General features: G+C 33.9%; 1 protein-coding gene across 4 annotated transcripts in view; it reads left to right on the forward strand.

The window, feature by feature from the left end:
* The window catches only part of LOC142982962 (multiple PDZ domain protein-like), a 185,403-nt gene that overhangs the window by 150,543 nt on the left and 20,779 nt on the right, over nt 1-14,081 (forward strand). For all 4 annotated transcript variants that reach the window (XM_076129706.1, XM_076129708.1, XM_076129709.1 and 1 more), the window contains exons 26-27: nt 1,538-1,632; nt 5,267-5,342. In XM_076129706.1, the coding sequence (XP_075985821.1) occupies nt 1,538-1,632; nt 5,267-5,342 (171 nt within the window). The remainder of the gene's footprint in view (nt 1-1,537; nt 1,633-5,266; nt 5,343-14,081) is intronic.

The following is a 14,081-nucleotide window of genomic DNA, read 5'->3' on the forward strand; positions in this document are numbered from 1 at the left end:
GGAAGAAAGGAACGTAAGCCAGCTGTATAAAACCGTAGAAAATTACCACATAGAATGAGATAGACAAGAAAAGTTGACGTAGGCGGAACCAAGTGCCTGATTTTACTATGACAATAATAAATTGTCATTCGTGTTAATGGTGACTAAACGAATAACAAAATCCATGGTCTCGGTACTAATATTATTAATCGGAGTATAGTTTTCTACGACTTTACGACTTAAACACTGAATAAATAAAATTTTGAAAACGTGACTTATTAGCACACTTTTATTAAAAGTCAACTCCACAGCTGCTGAAATATGGCTTAAATTTTAAAGCTACATAGATCATCTGATTTTATCTTGCCCATCTACCCAAAAAAGACACTGAAGCAATTGTTCTTGAAGCTTGCTGTGTATCAACAAATATCCAGTTATCCCTTCAGAAACACATCGTAACATAACTTGAAATCTAGTCCACGATACATTGGCACGGCTCGTATAAACAATAAACATTTACAGTAATTTGTGGTGATCATTCAATAGAACGGCTATATAGGTTTATTCCCGGTAGTGTAACTATTGTTAGTCTCATTGTGGGTTAATTAAAACTGTTTGTAAATAATCTTTTGTGTTTCTGGTTTAACTCAAATGACTAGATTTATATGGGTTTAGGTTTGATTCCCAGAAATTGACTGTAGTAACCAGTAAATTAATTGCTAATATGGGTATTTATTAAATTAGACATACACCGATCATATTCTTGTCTTGCAAGAAGGTCAGGTGCGTAGTACTCGTAACCGGCGTTCTTGTATGACAAAATGTATGGATGTGAATGAAGCAAGGGAAGTTTGTAAGAATTGTACTTTAACTGGCGTTCTCTTGTCACTGCCTACTACTATAGAAAAAAGACTTGATTTATGTACATATCTATACGTATGTAATATGTAGATTTAATTATTTTTTTGGCACTCGATTATCATTAGAAATTTAAAGCGCCTACATAAAATATAATAGCAATATGCGTAAACGCAGCTTTAGAAAACACGTAAAAATCATTCGATGACATAGTGACGTTTGTCAAACAATTGAGGGTACGCATTTCTTTTATCATCAACTGACGACAAATGACGACCTATCGATAAATTTTAATAAGATAATTGAACCGTATTTCGCGAGAACTATATTTTTAAGTGAAAATCAAATGAAATCCAAATCTAATATATAAAATTCTCGCGTCACAGTTTTCGTTGCCATACTCCTCCGAAACGGCTTGACCGATTGTCATGGAATTTTGTGGGCATATTGAGTAGGTCTGAGAATCGGCCAACATCTATTTTTCATGTCCTTAAGTGACCATTTTTTTTATTTATATGGCAAAACAACGTTTGCTGGGCAGCTAGTATAATATAAGTGTAGAAATTCGCGTAGTTGAATTAGTTAGTAGATTAGTTCAGGGACAGTTGGTGTTTGAAAGTAGGTAGTATATTATATAGTAGTAATAGGTTGGAAAAGCTGTGAATTGTTAATAATTGATATATAAATGTAATTGTTTCAGGTGAACGGTATCGTTTTACACGGAAGATGTCATCTCAACGCTTCTGCCATCATCAAGGGCCTCATGGGACCTGTGTTCAAGATTATATTGCTCAGGTATGTATTTTTTAGATATTTTGAATTCTTGAATCAAAACTACCTACCTAATTATTTTTAACTAGCTGACCCGCGCAACTTCGCTTGCGTCACATAAGAGAGAAAGGGTCAGAATTTTCCAAGTCTTTGTAACACTTTTTACTGTTACTCTGCTGCAATTTGTCGTAGCGTGATGATATAACATATGCTTTTTTTTCACGAAAAATATTCTCAAAATTATTTATATCTCATAATATAACGAAGTCGCGCTAAGGAATATCCGCCATTAAAATAGTTGCCATGACAACGAAATTTTGTTAATTCAATAACATTATAATTTTGATTATTCGCGACTTCGTTCGCTACCTCAATTTTCCCGGGTAATGCGTCATTTTCCCGGGGTAAAAAGTAGCCTATGTCCTTTCTCGTGTATCAAAATATCTCCATACCAAATTTCATGCAAATTGGTTCAGTAGTTTAGGCGTGATTGAGTAGCAGACAGACAGACAGACAGACAGAGTTACTTTCGCATTTATAATATTAGTATGGATTGAGGCGCCCATAGCCGGTTGCACTCACCGGTCGGTAAACGATCTGTGGGTTAACCAGTCCTTGCAGCGATCTGACCACCTAGTGGTATTTGAACTGGGGGTCTCCATGCTTTGGAGGGCACGTAAAAACGTCGGTCCCGGTTGTTGTCAATTAAGATAACAGTCGTTAAGCCATGTCAAACGCCATTCCGGCACCTTAAACCACTTTGACGCTAGATTGACCACTAACCTACGATAAGAAGAAGACTTAAAACCTTGGAAATTAAAATATTCCTTACACCTACTATTTTATTGGCAAAACAACCGATACCAGATTCCCATCTTAACTATTTCCTTGCCCGTTTCCTTCCAATTCTCTGACTATTTAGACGTTACGAAGTATTTGTCGCATTTAACGATCAATTGGAGTTCGGTGGGGTGTCGGCCACCTCATAAACCATCCCCTACTGCTATATTAAATGGACGAAAGCTTTTTCTAACTGGCCATTGTAGATGTAGGGTGAAAAGAAGAGCCAAAAATATTTTTAAGGAAGTTTAAGAAGACTTTGCAGATATGAAAATCATAGCATAGTGCTTTAGATCGCCACGCCGCTTCCATTGCGTCGGGAGGTTGTGGGTTCAATTCCCACACGGAACCATAATTTGTGCGATCCACAAATAATTGTCTCGGATCTGATTGTACTTTGTGTCCGTTGTTTGTATGTATTTAAAAAATAGCTGCGTATTTGAAAACTTTTTTTGCACTTATAACTATTATGTGGCTTTTACTAACTTGTACTTTTCTATGTCGAAATCAAACCCCTATGGGCAGTGGTAGCAACGTAGTACCTATTCAATTAATTTATTCAATGACCTTAAAGCTTACTAACATCACCAAAATTTACAATAAATTTGCCACTTCTAGTCAAAGTTTCTTCTACTTCCCAACCTCTTCGTATCTATTACGTTGACTTTCTCGAGTCCATCTGAAGTCTCTCACCGCTATTTGTCTTCATACTAGCAAGTCCTAGTGAGACGAGTAGTGTGTTAATGGACTGGACACTGTTTAAGTTAAGGGTGTTTCTCCCTTAAATTATTTGATTTGTTCTTGTGGTGACTGTAGTTAAAGAACTTATTAACGTAGAAGTAAATTGTTAGTTGGAACTTTAGATTTTTTGTGAGTTAGTCGGCTATTATATTTATTTAAATGAAACCTTATAATCCGACTACTCTATAGTTTGAAACTTATAATTTTGTATACCTGCGCCAGCCATGAAGCTTACATTAAATTATCAGACTATAGAACCCATAGAAATGAAAATAATTTGATGAAAAGTGCTTTCTAATAAAACTTTTTTTCAACCAAAAGTTACTACTGGTGGAAACACGTTTTCGAATAAAAGATATTATGATAAATGAAAATATAATGAATCTCGATGTTTAAGATACCTTTTCAAATTTCCGCTTTGCCTAGAATATTACCCAATATATAGTATAGCTTTATTTATTAATTATTATTTAATTATTCGTACTGGTGGGAGTGTGAGTCCACGAGGCAAGGTCATCTTTTATCTCTGACCTTAACTACACCTATCGTAGTTCACCTAACTCTAGTAGCTTATCTATCTGTGAATGAATGATCATTAGTCGTACGACTGGATGAGTCATGTCACTGTTATTTATTGAGGTCGTGATCTTTTAGTTTTTCTTTATTTGACGGCGCAACGGTCAGATTGGAAGGTTCATAAATCTACCTTAAAATATTAATAACTAGAGGCTGCCCGCAACTTCGTCCAGTGGAAACCCTTCCGTGTAAATCCCGATCCCTCTGGAATTCCGAGATAAAAAGCAGCCTATGCGTTATTCTGGGTCTTCAGCTACCTTCATACCAAATTTCATCGTAATCAATTCAGTAGTATTTGCGTGAAAGAGTTACAAACATCCATACATACTCACAAACTTTCGCATTTATAATATTAGTGCGAAAGTCTAGTTGTTTGTTATTCAGTCACGCTAAATATACTAAACAAATTAAGATAAAATTTGGTAGTGAAGTAGCTCATATCCTAGAAATACACATAGGCTTCATAATAATTATGATTGCAAAGAGTCATGGAGTATAACTGTAAAACAAATACTCAATTTTTAAGTAAAAAAAATCGACGATGGTGCAGTAGTCGCGCCATATGGACCATCGCGTCGCTTATAGTGCATTCGAATCCTACTTAAAAAATGTATTAATCGTTTAGAAGCACAAAATACAATCTATTATTAATTGATCTAAGTCTCTAGCATGGTCCGATACAAAAATAATCAATATAAATGAAAATGAATCACCGACCGACCGTTAAGCGTGTGCATACATACACGCTTAACTTCAGAACAACTACACCAAATTGAATATATATATTTTTTTATCAAGACAGAGTTTTTAAAAGATCGGCGGGATCCAGAATCCCACAGAATGGGACTACGTACTTATAAACCCAGACGAAGTCGCGGTGGGCCGCTAGTATAATTATAAAAAATCAATTACATATTTTTGTATGTAGCTTTCTTCATACAGTCACGTGTACAAAACGTGTATGTGTTATATTTTTTGCTCACTCGACCGCCGTTGCAGAGGTGATTGGACTCATTTCGGTTCAATTGACTGATGGTGGACTAAAGTTAGGGGATTCACCTGATGAATGGTTTTAGGATGGGTTTTGATACCTGTAATTTGTTATAAGAAGATAAATATGGGATATTATAAATGTATAACCATTCGAAAAAGACAAGTAAAAGAAATTTCATCAACAAAAACACGATTATACATTGTCTGATACAGGAATCGAATTTAGGACACGACAGGTTCTCTTTTTATAAATGTGAAGGTAGTATCAAACTATCAGTGGCTTGGTTATTCAGAAATGCAGAAGATAATTCGTGTTTTTTAGCCTTTTCATGGTTGTTTAGTGCATAGACATTGAAACAAATGAAAGGAACTAATTTCCAAATTCAATAAGTTATATGGGCAGATGTAAAGTCAAGAACAATTAATTACATAACTAAAGTATATTTAAAAGACTTTATAAAGTTTTATTAAAATTATTTCTAACATACATTTCTTCTCTTCTTTGCAGAAGGAAAGCAGCCTTAGAAGATGTAGCAGTGAAACCACTAACTCCAGCACAGTTCCCTGTCGCTCTAGAAGAAGAGGTAAGTCTTTTCTTCTTTATTGCGAGTTTGCCGGTGAAACGACCTCTAATACAACTCACACGTGTCTGTTTTGTATTGAACAGTGGGGTGTGACGTCATAAGGTCATCGGCAAACTGATTTGAAACGAGTTGAACTAGAATATTTTGCTAATATTGTTTAGGTTAAATGAAATTGAAAATAACGACTACTTATGATTTGGAACCAAAATCTTTTAGTTTCATCATTTTCAACATTATGATTTTTGATAAATTATTTGTTGAAAACTACTGAAATACAAATTAGTTCAAAATAAACTATAGGAGAAGAGATAAAAGATATTATGGATAGTTTTAGTTAGTTTCAGACTAATTATATAATAAAGAGTTATAGAGAACGGAAGAAGAATTTTATATAAAACTAAAGAATTTTGGTTCTGAAAAGTCATACTACAGCATTTTAAGCGAGTTTAGTTAAAAATCTACGTATATTAAAATTGTGTTAATATTTATGTTCTCGAATGTTACTACATAATGCAAGTTTGTTAAGTTTTAATTGAATACTAGCGCTAGGGTTAAGTTTTAACAAGTTTCAGTGCAATTATGATGGACTACAACCTGGGTGCGACACCTCGGTTTATTTTTAGACTTGAGTTTATTTTAAGCTTAAAATACTTAAACAATTTTCAGGGCTTTAAGCGTGTAAAATATATAATAATTATTCTTTAATTATAAATCTTTTTCGAGTCTTGAAAAACTTTTCTTTTACCCAACTCTTGGGTCAAGTTACATTGGTCTTGTTCACCGACGGAGTTAGTAATTTGATCTAGTACCTATATTGGTGTCATCACTAGTTTTCAGCTCAAAATAATAACCTTAAACTTTCGCGGTGCTTGTTTAATATTTTGTCCTATACGGAATACAATGCTAACATGCATTTAACCTAGGCTTTCCAGACATTTCGGCGCAGATTATACTGGCCGTAGTCGCAAGCTGATTCTTCATCTACTCTTAAAGCCAGTTTCATAAAAGGTAGCAGCTAAAGTAACAATTACATTCAAAATTTGACTGTCACTTTTACTTTACCATAGGGGTAAAATAAAATGACAGTAAAATTTGTATTTTGACTGTTACTTTTGATGAACGAACTAATGATAGCCGTAACATGTTTTACCTAATATTTAAACAAAAATACACAAAAATCCTAGTCGTCATTAAACCCAGTCTATCCAATTTGTATCAACAATACAACGTAATAAATAAACAAAAGTTGCCTGGTCAGGCTTGAGCAGTCAGTAATGAAATCAACCTTTATCCGGGAGCCAGTGATGCGTGGAGGTTCAGTGCAAAGCGGCTTATGTCTCACGTGGCTATGATCTATGTTGGGGAGTTTTGTTCTGTTGGGTGTTTTAGAATTAAAGGTAGGGTTTTTTTATAATGTTTATGTTAGAAAAAATATTGATGTTTAGTTTAAATTTGTTGCTATTTTTAAGGAAAGGTATCGATTTTTAGTTTGAGTTTGCTATAAATTACTTAAAATAGTATCGATTTATACTTTTTTAGTTGCGAGAATTTGGGGTGAATAAAAAATTATTGCGCCTCAGCGGTAGTAGTGTGTTACTGCTGATCACGATGGTTATGGTTTCGATTCCCGTATCGCGAAAAATGCTTTTGGATTTTTAATATTTTTATTAAAAAGTTTTAAACAATTAAATATCCATGACTTTTTAGCTTCTGTTTATTTAATCCTTAATTTATAGTGAAGTACTTGGTAAATTACAAAATTAATTTAAAACTTATTTTTGCAATTCCGTTTTAATATAATTTACAAATACGTTTCTATCTCGATTTTAGTAAATAGCCAATAAGGTCAGTATCAACTGTATTAAGTATAAGAAGTCCTTTAGTTACTGTTACTAGACGTCTGATATAATTGATTAAGCTGGGAGTTAATTGAAAGGTCTTCTTACTCCAGATTAACATAAAACGGTTTATTAAGTTATAATCTGTGTATAAGATATCTGCAATATTACTTTATTACCATCAATCTATTCTCATATTGACGATGATTTGATGATACCAATAAAACATAAATGCATGTCATGCTAAATTGACACTGTGATGGATCCTAGATCATTGCTATTTGTAACACATTATATCATTTGCATTTCATGTCAAAGTATTTTATGATCATAAGCTAGACATAACAATACTCAAGATTTAAAAAAGGTTCCTTTTGATATTCTGATCTAGAAAAAAACGTCAGTGTTATTATAATAATACGTCCGTTTCCTGCTTTATTGCTATTAACCGAAATATCCCATGATTTTACTATGTTCTTTAAAAAGGAATTAATTTCTATTACCCCCATAATAAATATAATTTTACCCTTTTTGCTCTTCCGTTAGTCTTCGTGCTTTAAAGAGAACGTTAGAAATTTACTGATTTTATTATCTACTGATTTATTTAACAATTGACTTGACCATTTTTGACAATAAGTTGACGACGATCCTTCAGGAGACATAATACTTTCTATTACTGAAAGAATTAACACAATCGGTCCAGCAGTTTCTGAGAAAACAAACAAAAGATAACATCTAATATTAGTAGCCACGTGAAATAAAACGTGTTCGTATAGTATTTACTATCGAGAGGTTCCCCGTGTGATGAGTAATGATCACTTGCTGTGCACGGGTACGGTGCAAAGGTCTCAACTCCCACTTGCTTGTATGAAATTTTAAGGCAGATAGAACCTTGTCGAAGTTAGGTAACTGATTGAAAAAAGTATTATAGTATGTATAAATTTTATTAAAAATATTGTTTATTCTTTCAATATTTTTGCGTTAAAAGTTACATATTACGGGTAATTGATGCTTAGAAAAATCATTAGTTTCCTCAATATAAAATTTTGATTTTTAGATTGAGGACATTTTAATGAATGCTTTGGGTCAGTTTCAGTATTTAGTAATAAGGGACAAATAATCTATCTACTAGATAAATTAACAGCAAGTATGAAAACATAGGTCAAAATTTAACTATCAGCTAAGTAGGTGATAGTTATCCAGAGGTAAAAACCGAGTGTTAATCTTTATCAAATGTTACTAAACTATGTTGCTTAGAACCATCGCAGCTATTCCCGAGATGTGATGTAAAAAGTAAACAAACATAGCCCCTAACAAAATTGCAACATGTCAATGTAAAAATCCATACAAAATTCACCAAGAATTTAAATACAAATGTAATTTAAAACACTTATTAATATATAAAACCAGTCTTTAATATATGAGAAATAATTCTGAAAGTGTATATTATGTTTGTTATAAGCTGACCTTGTGGGCATCTTGCATCTCGCTCGCACCTACCAGTACAGTGCGCGAGAGATTTTCGAACCGTTTTCCTAAGTGCCTCCCGATGAACAAATTTAAACTTTAATATATTACGAATAAAATTTATTATCGATTGCCCGTTACATTTTTCAGTGTTTATCTTTTGCAACGGTTGTGGAATGACGTAAGTGCCACTTTATTGTCAATGAATTTTCAACTCTATCGCCTTAAAAATATGACACAATTTGGGTTGTATTTTCGAGAGTAGTTGTGATGTGTGTTCTTCGATGTATACTAAACATATTATCTCGCATTTTAGCAGTGTCATATTGAAAACAGTGTTAGTATAGTTTCGGAGACGCAGAACGTTGCGTCCGGGTACTAAAAATACTAAATATTTTAGTCATACTAAACATTAATTAGTAAGTTTTTATAGTAAAGTGTTTGACAGTGATATAGTGACGTGTACAAAGTGGAAAATAGTGGGAAAAAAGTGCTGGATTTGTGTTAAATTAGTATTTTAATTAGCAGGTAAACGGTAAAGCGACCGGTGTGGTGTAAATCAATATAAATAAACTCGGAGATAATACTTATTGTCACTGAAATAATGTCTCGTGTCTCCATTCCAGAAGTACTGGCCATTATTGTGTTCTTTATTTGAAATTTTTACTTTTTAATTGGAATGAACACTTTATTCTCTTCTTAGTTTAAAATATTTTTGTTTTTTTATTTGGAATAAAGACATTTTTCTGTTCGCTATTTGAAATTTGGAATGTAGACACAATAATCAGTTATTTTCGTGTCTTGGAATATGAAATGCAATGATTATGCGACGTGTAACCAATTCAACTCCCGGCTGAGACAGTAATTTGTATGAAACTATGAATCACATACATTTTTTGCGAGTCTGAGCATAATTTATTGTACATCATTTGTTAACGTCTAGATGTTATTTGTCTACGTTTTGTCTTTCATAACTTGTTCTTAGGTAGATAACTGAGAAAGAACATAATCTTTGTAAAACAATAATTACTACACTCAGGAATCAAACTAACACATCCAAAGTTAACTTAAACGAAATCGATAAAGAATAATCCATAGTTAATATTACAAATATGAAAATGTTTTTATTTATCCCTGTTTCATAATATGAAAACGGCTGAATCGATTTTGATGAAATGTAGCATAGTGATAGCAAATTCAAGCTTCTGACTACTCTTAAAGCCTGTCAAAGATCTTTTATAATGACAGCCGGGGCCCACAGTTTAACGTGCCTTCCGAAACACGGAAGATCTCGATATATATAATATGGTACCCCTTGAAAGGCTGTAGTCTTTTTCTTGTCGTATGGTTAGTGGTCAACCTAGTGTCAAAGTTGTTCAAGCCGCCCGGAGGCCTTTGACGTGGCTTAACGACTGTTACCTTAGTAGATAACAACCGAGACCGACTTTTTACGTGCCCTCCGAAGCACGGATACGCCCAGTTCAAATACCACTATGCGGTCACCCATCTATAGAATGACCTCGCCAAGGGTTGCTTAACCCACAGATCATTTACCGACTGGTGAGCACAACTGGCTATGGGCGCCTCGTAGTAACATATAAATACATAATTAGGAACATTAGTGCGCTTCACATGTGATTTCTAAGTGTAGCGTAGTGATTATATCGTTACCTTCGAAACGACCTCACTATGTGTGTATAGCAAACAAATGTATGGGAAACATACGAATTTTATCAAATGCTTATACATTTTAAACTTTGATTTTGAAGTAGTTTTTTACTGTCCACGAAATTTCGGGATGAATTCTCGAAGTGGGTAAAGTACTATTATTTACTTTACGCTAATTTCTGATAAAAATATTTTCGATAGTTCCCGCAAGTTAGGTAACGTGGTGGGTGCACGGTAGCCCCTACATAGGACTAATATTGTTAATGGCAAGATGCGGGTGTATTTCATTGAATACACTTATGACAACATTCTAGTGTTAAAAATAAAGTTTTATATACGTTTTTTTGCGAATTGTAGGAACCGTTAAAATCAGACACTTTTAGCCAGTTGTTCTCATTGGTTGATAAATGATCAATGAGGCAAGCAACCTTTGCCACAGACGATCATAGATGGGTAGCCGGTAAGGGCAATTTGAAATGATAAAATTTGGTCCCAGTTGTAGTCAATTAAAACTACAGCCAAGGCGACAATAGAGTTTAGGCTAGTATAAAAAATACAGTTTGAATAGATAAACTACCGCTAAATGTACCTCAGAAACCAGGCATAAGTAATGTCAAAGACCTTCGGATAATTTGAATGACTTTGAAAAAAGATTTATCACTAACCATACCAAATCTATACTAATATTATAAAGCTGAAGAGTTTGTTTGTTTGTTTGTTTGTTTGAACGCGCTAATCTCAGGAACTATTGGTCCGATTTGAAAAATTCTTTAAGTGTTAGATAGCTCATTTATCGAGGAAGGCTATAGGCTATATATCATCACGCTACGACCAATAGGAGTGTCTGAGGAGGACTGTATTATTTGACGCAAGCGAAGTTGCGCGGGTCAGCTAATTCAATATGAAATCTGAAGTACTTAAGTATAATTTAGTTCAGAATTGTACCGTTTGACTGTAAGATGGCGTATAAACCGTTACATGTGTCAAACGCGTCTGATATCTAACACAGATGTGACTTACGATGGTACAATAATAAACATACAGGTCTTGAAGCAAAGGCTAGGATACATTTATAGTGTACCTAGTTTTGTAAATTATTAACTAGATGTACTACATTTTAACATGTATAATACTATGATGCAGGGAGCTGCTAGGGAGAAGCTAAGTGTCTTTACTTTTAATTTTCATAAATTTACGAAAATTTCATAAGTATACCGAATGTAGAAGGCGCGATTTTATTTATGTACAGTGATTTGCATGGTTTTATACATTTGACGCTTAGTGGATTCCTGATTTAAGTTCATTTAGTCTGACTATCTCTATGCTGAATTTTATCAAGATAATGTAAATTTCAGTAAAATTGTGAGTTCAAAGTTTGGTTCAATTATTTGGGCATAAAAGTGTAAAAGGCAGAAATTCTTTTAGATTTATGATGTACTCGTAAGTCTAGCTTACACACAAATTTTCCCTTAAACAAATAGTATTCTGTGAACCAATTAGGGTTATAAACTACCTTAGTACGAAATCGTATTCAAATAATAATATAATCCGTGGTCCTCTTTTCGTTTTTGTTTTGAACAACAAATATCTTAATATCCTTTAAACTATCGCATTTAGAATATATCTTAACCTTGACACAAGCGACACTAGATTGACCTCTACACATTCGAAAACAAACATACAAAAACTCTTAAGAATTATACTTTTAAATTACATAACAGAGTCTTGGAAATGGCATTATCAAAATATAAATAATAAGAGATCTCAGACATAAGTTATTTTGTTCAAGCATTTACATAAACGTATATTTTACTCGTGGCTTAGTTAACTATAGCCGCGCCGATCGATCTCTGAGGTTAAGCAACGCTTGCCGAGGTTGATCTGTGTATGGGTGACAATCTTATACATATCGAGTTCCCCCGTGTTTCGGAAGGCGAGTTTTCGAAGATCTTTGACAGTCGTTAACAGTAGTCAGAAGCTTGAAAGTCTGACAACCAGTCTTACCGAAGGGTATCGTGTTATATCCCAGGTAACTGGGTTGTGGAGGTTAGACAGGCAGTCGCTCCATGTTAAACACTGGTATCCAGTTGCATCATTTTCATCATCACCATGCAAAAATTTTCTGAGTGATTCAAAGTGGGTGGTGCGTAGCCCCGAATTGAACAAAGTGCTATTGGACCATTATTTGAAATCTTCTCAATAGTAGCAAAAAGTTTGTTAACTTAGACTAGCCCCTCATTACGTCGAAACGCGGGTGTATTTCATACAAATCTGCCTACTCCCTCGAGTTTAACGTGTGTTATTATATTATATGTAATATAATATTATCAGTTTACGTGTCATATTTCATAAATCGTGTTCAACAATATATAGCTATTATTGATATAATATAATACAATAGCTTATGTGTTATTGTAGTTATTGTTGATTTTCCGCAAATCGTGTGGATCTGACTAAAGCGTTTGATTTAGTTACATATAACAGAATAAATAATAATAAATTTAACCCATTAATATCCCGCTGCAGGGCAAGGGTCTCCTCCCGTAATGAGGGAGGGGTTAGGCCTTGAGTGCACCACGCTGGCCAAGTGCGGGTTAGGGACTTTGCATGCCCTTAATAAATGTTAAAAACAAATTTTAGACGTGCAAGATTTCCTCACGATGTTTTACTTCACCGTTGGAGCATGTGATAATTATTTCTAATACACACATAACTTCGAAAAGTCATTGGTGTGTTGCCTCGGGTTCGAACCTGCGACCACTTACGTGGGAGGTGTCAACTTATGCCACTCGGCTATCACTGCTCTTACATATCAGAAATGTTTTGAAAATAAAATACTGTGTGAGTGCTTTTGGATAAACAAATAAATCATTTTCCTACTTTTTCACGTAACCATGAATGTATTTATCTACTTGCTAGTCATTCAGCTTTATTTTGACTGATGTACAGAGGAAATTACTACTTTAATAGTAATATAAACTTTTAATTATGTCCCATCATAAAATATAGACTATCAGCTTCCCGAATTGAACAGTATAATCATGGATTCTAGTTACTTCCTTTGTAGATAAATATATTATGTTCGAGTACAATATCAATCCATGTTCATCATTTTATCATTTAATCACTATTCAATAAAGAAATCAATTTCGACTACCTTTCCGCATCACCAACAACTGAGTGTTGATAAAATGAAAATATTTCTAAAAATAGTTCATTTTTATTTTTGATGGGGATACCCCAAGGTCCACTCTAGGGCCTTTAATCTGGGTAACATTAAAATATGCAATTCTAAAAATACATTATGTTGTTACCTTCGATGGGGGATACCCCAAGGCACGACACTGGGGCCCATACTCTTAAAATACAAAATTCCCACATTAAAATATATTTACGGCAGTCATACTCTAACTGGATTATTGCATTAAAACAGGTTATAAAACCAACAGGGATTTCCGATGTAAATAAAAACAAGATGTTGAATGCAAGGTTATTCAACGATTTCGTGAAACCTGATAGAACAAGAATTAATGCGAAATTACCTGTCTTAATAGTTCAGTAATGAAAGTAATTCATTTTTGGTGTTAGTCATGTGATGTTTTGTGATTAGGTTTATATACGAGTTAGATATTGCAATATTGTCTTGCAGAAATAAGAGCATTTAAAAATCTTCATCACCATATTTGATTTTAACGGCCTTCGTGGCGCAGTGGTTATGGTGATCGCCACGTGACTACCAGTGCGTCAAGAGGTTATGGGTTCGATT

This window comes from Anticarsia gemmatalis, chromosome 23 (genome assembly GCF_050436995.1).
Source record: "Anticarsia gemmatalis isolate Benzon Research Colony breed Stoneville strain chromosome 23, ilAntGemm2 primary, whole genome shotgun sequence".
Taxonomy (NCBI): Eukaryota; Metazoa; Arthropoda; class Insecta; order Lepidoptera; family Erebidae; genus Anticarsia; species Anticarsia gemmatalis.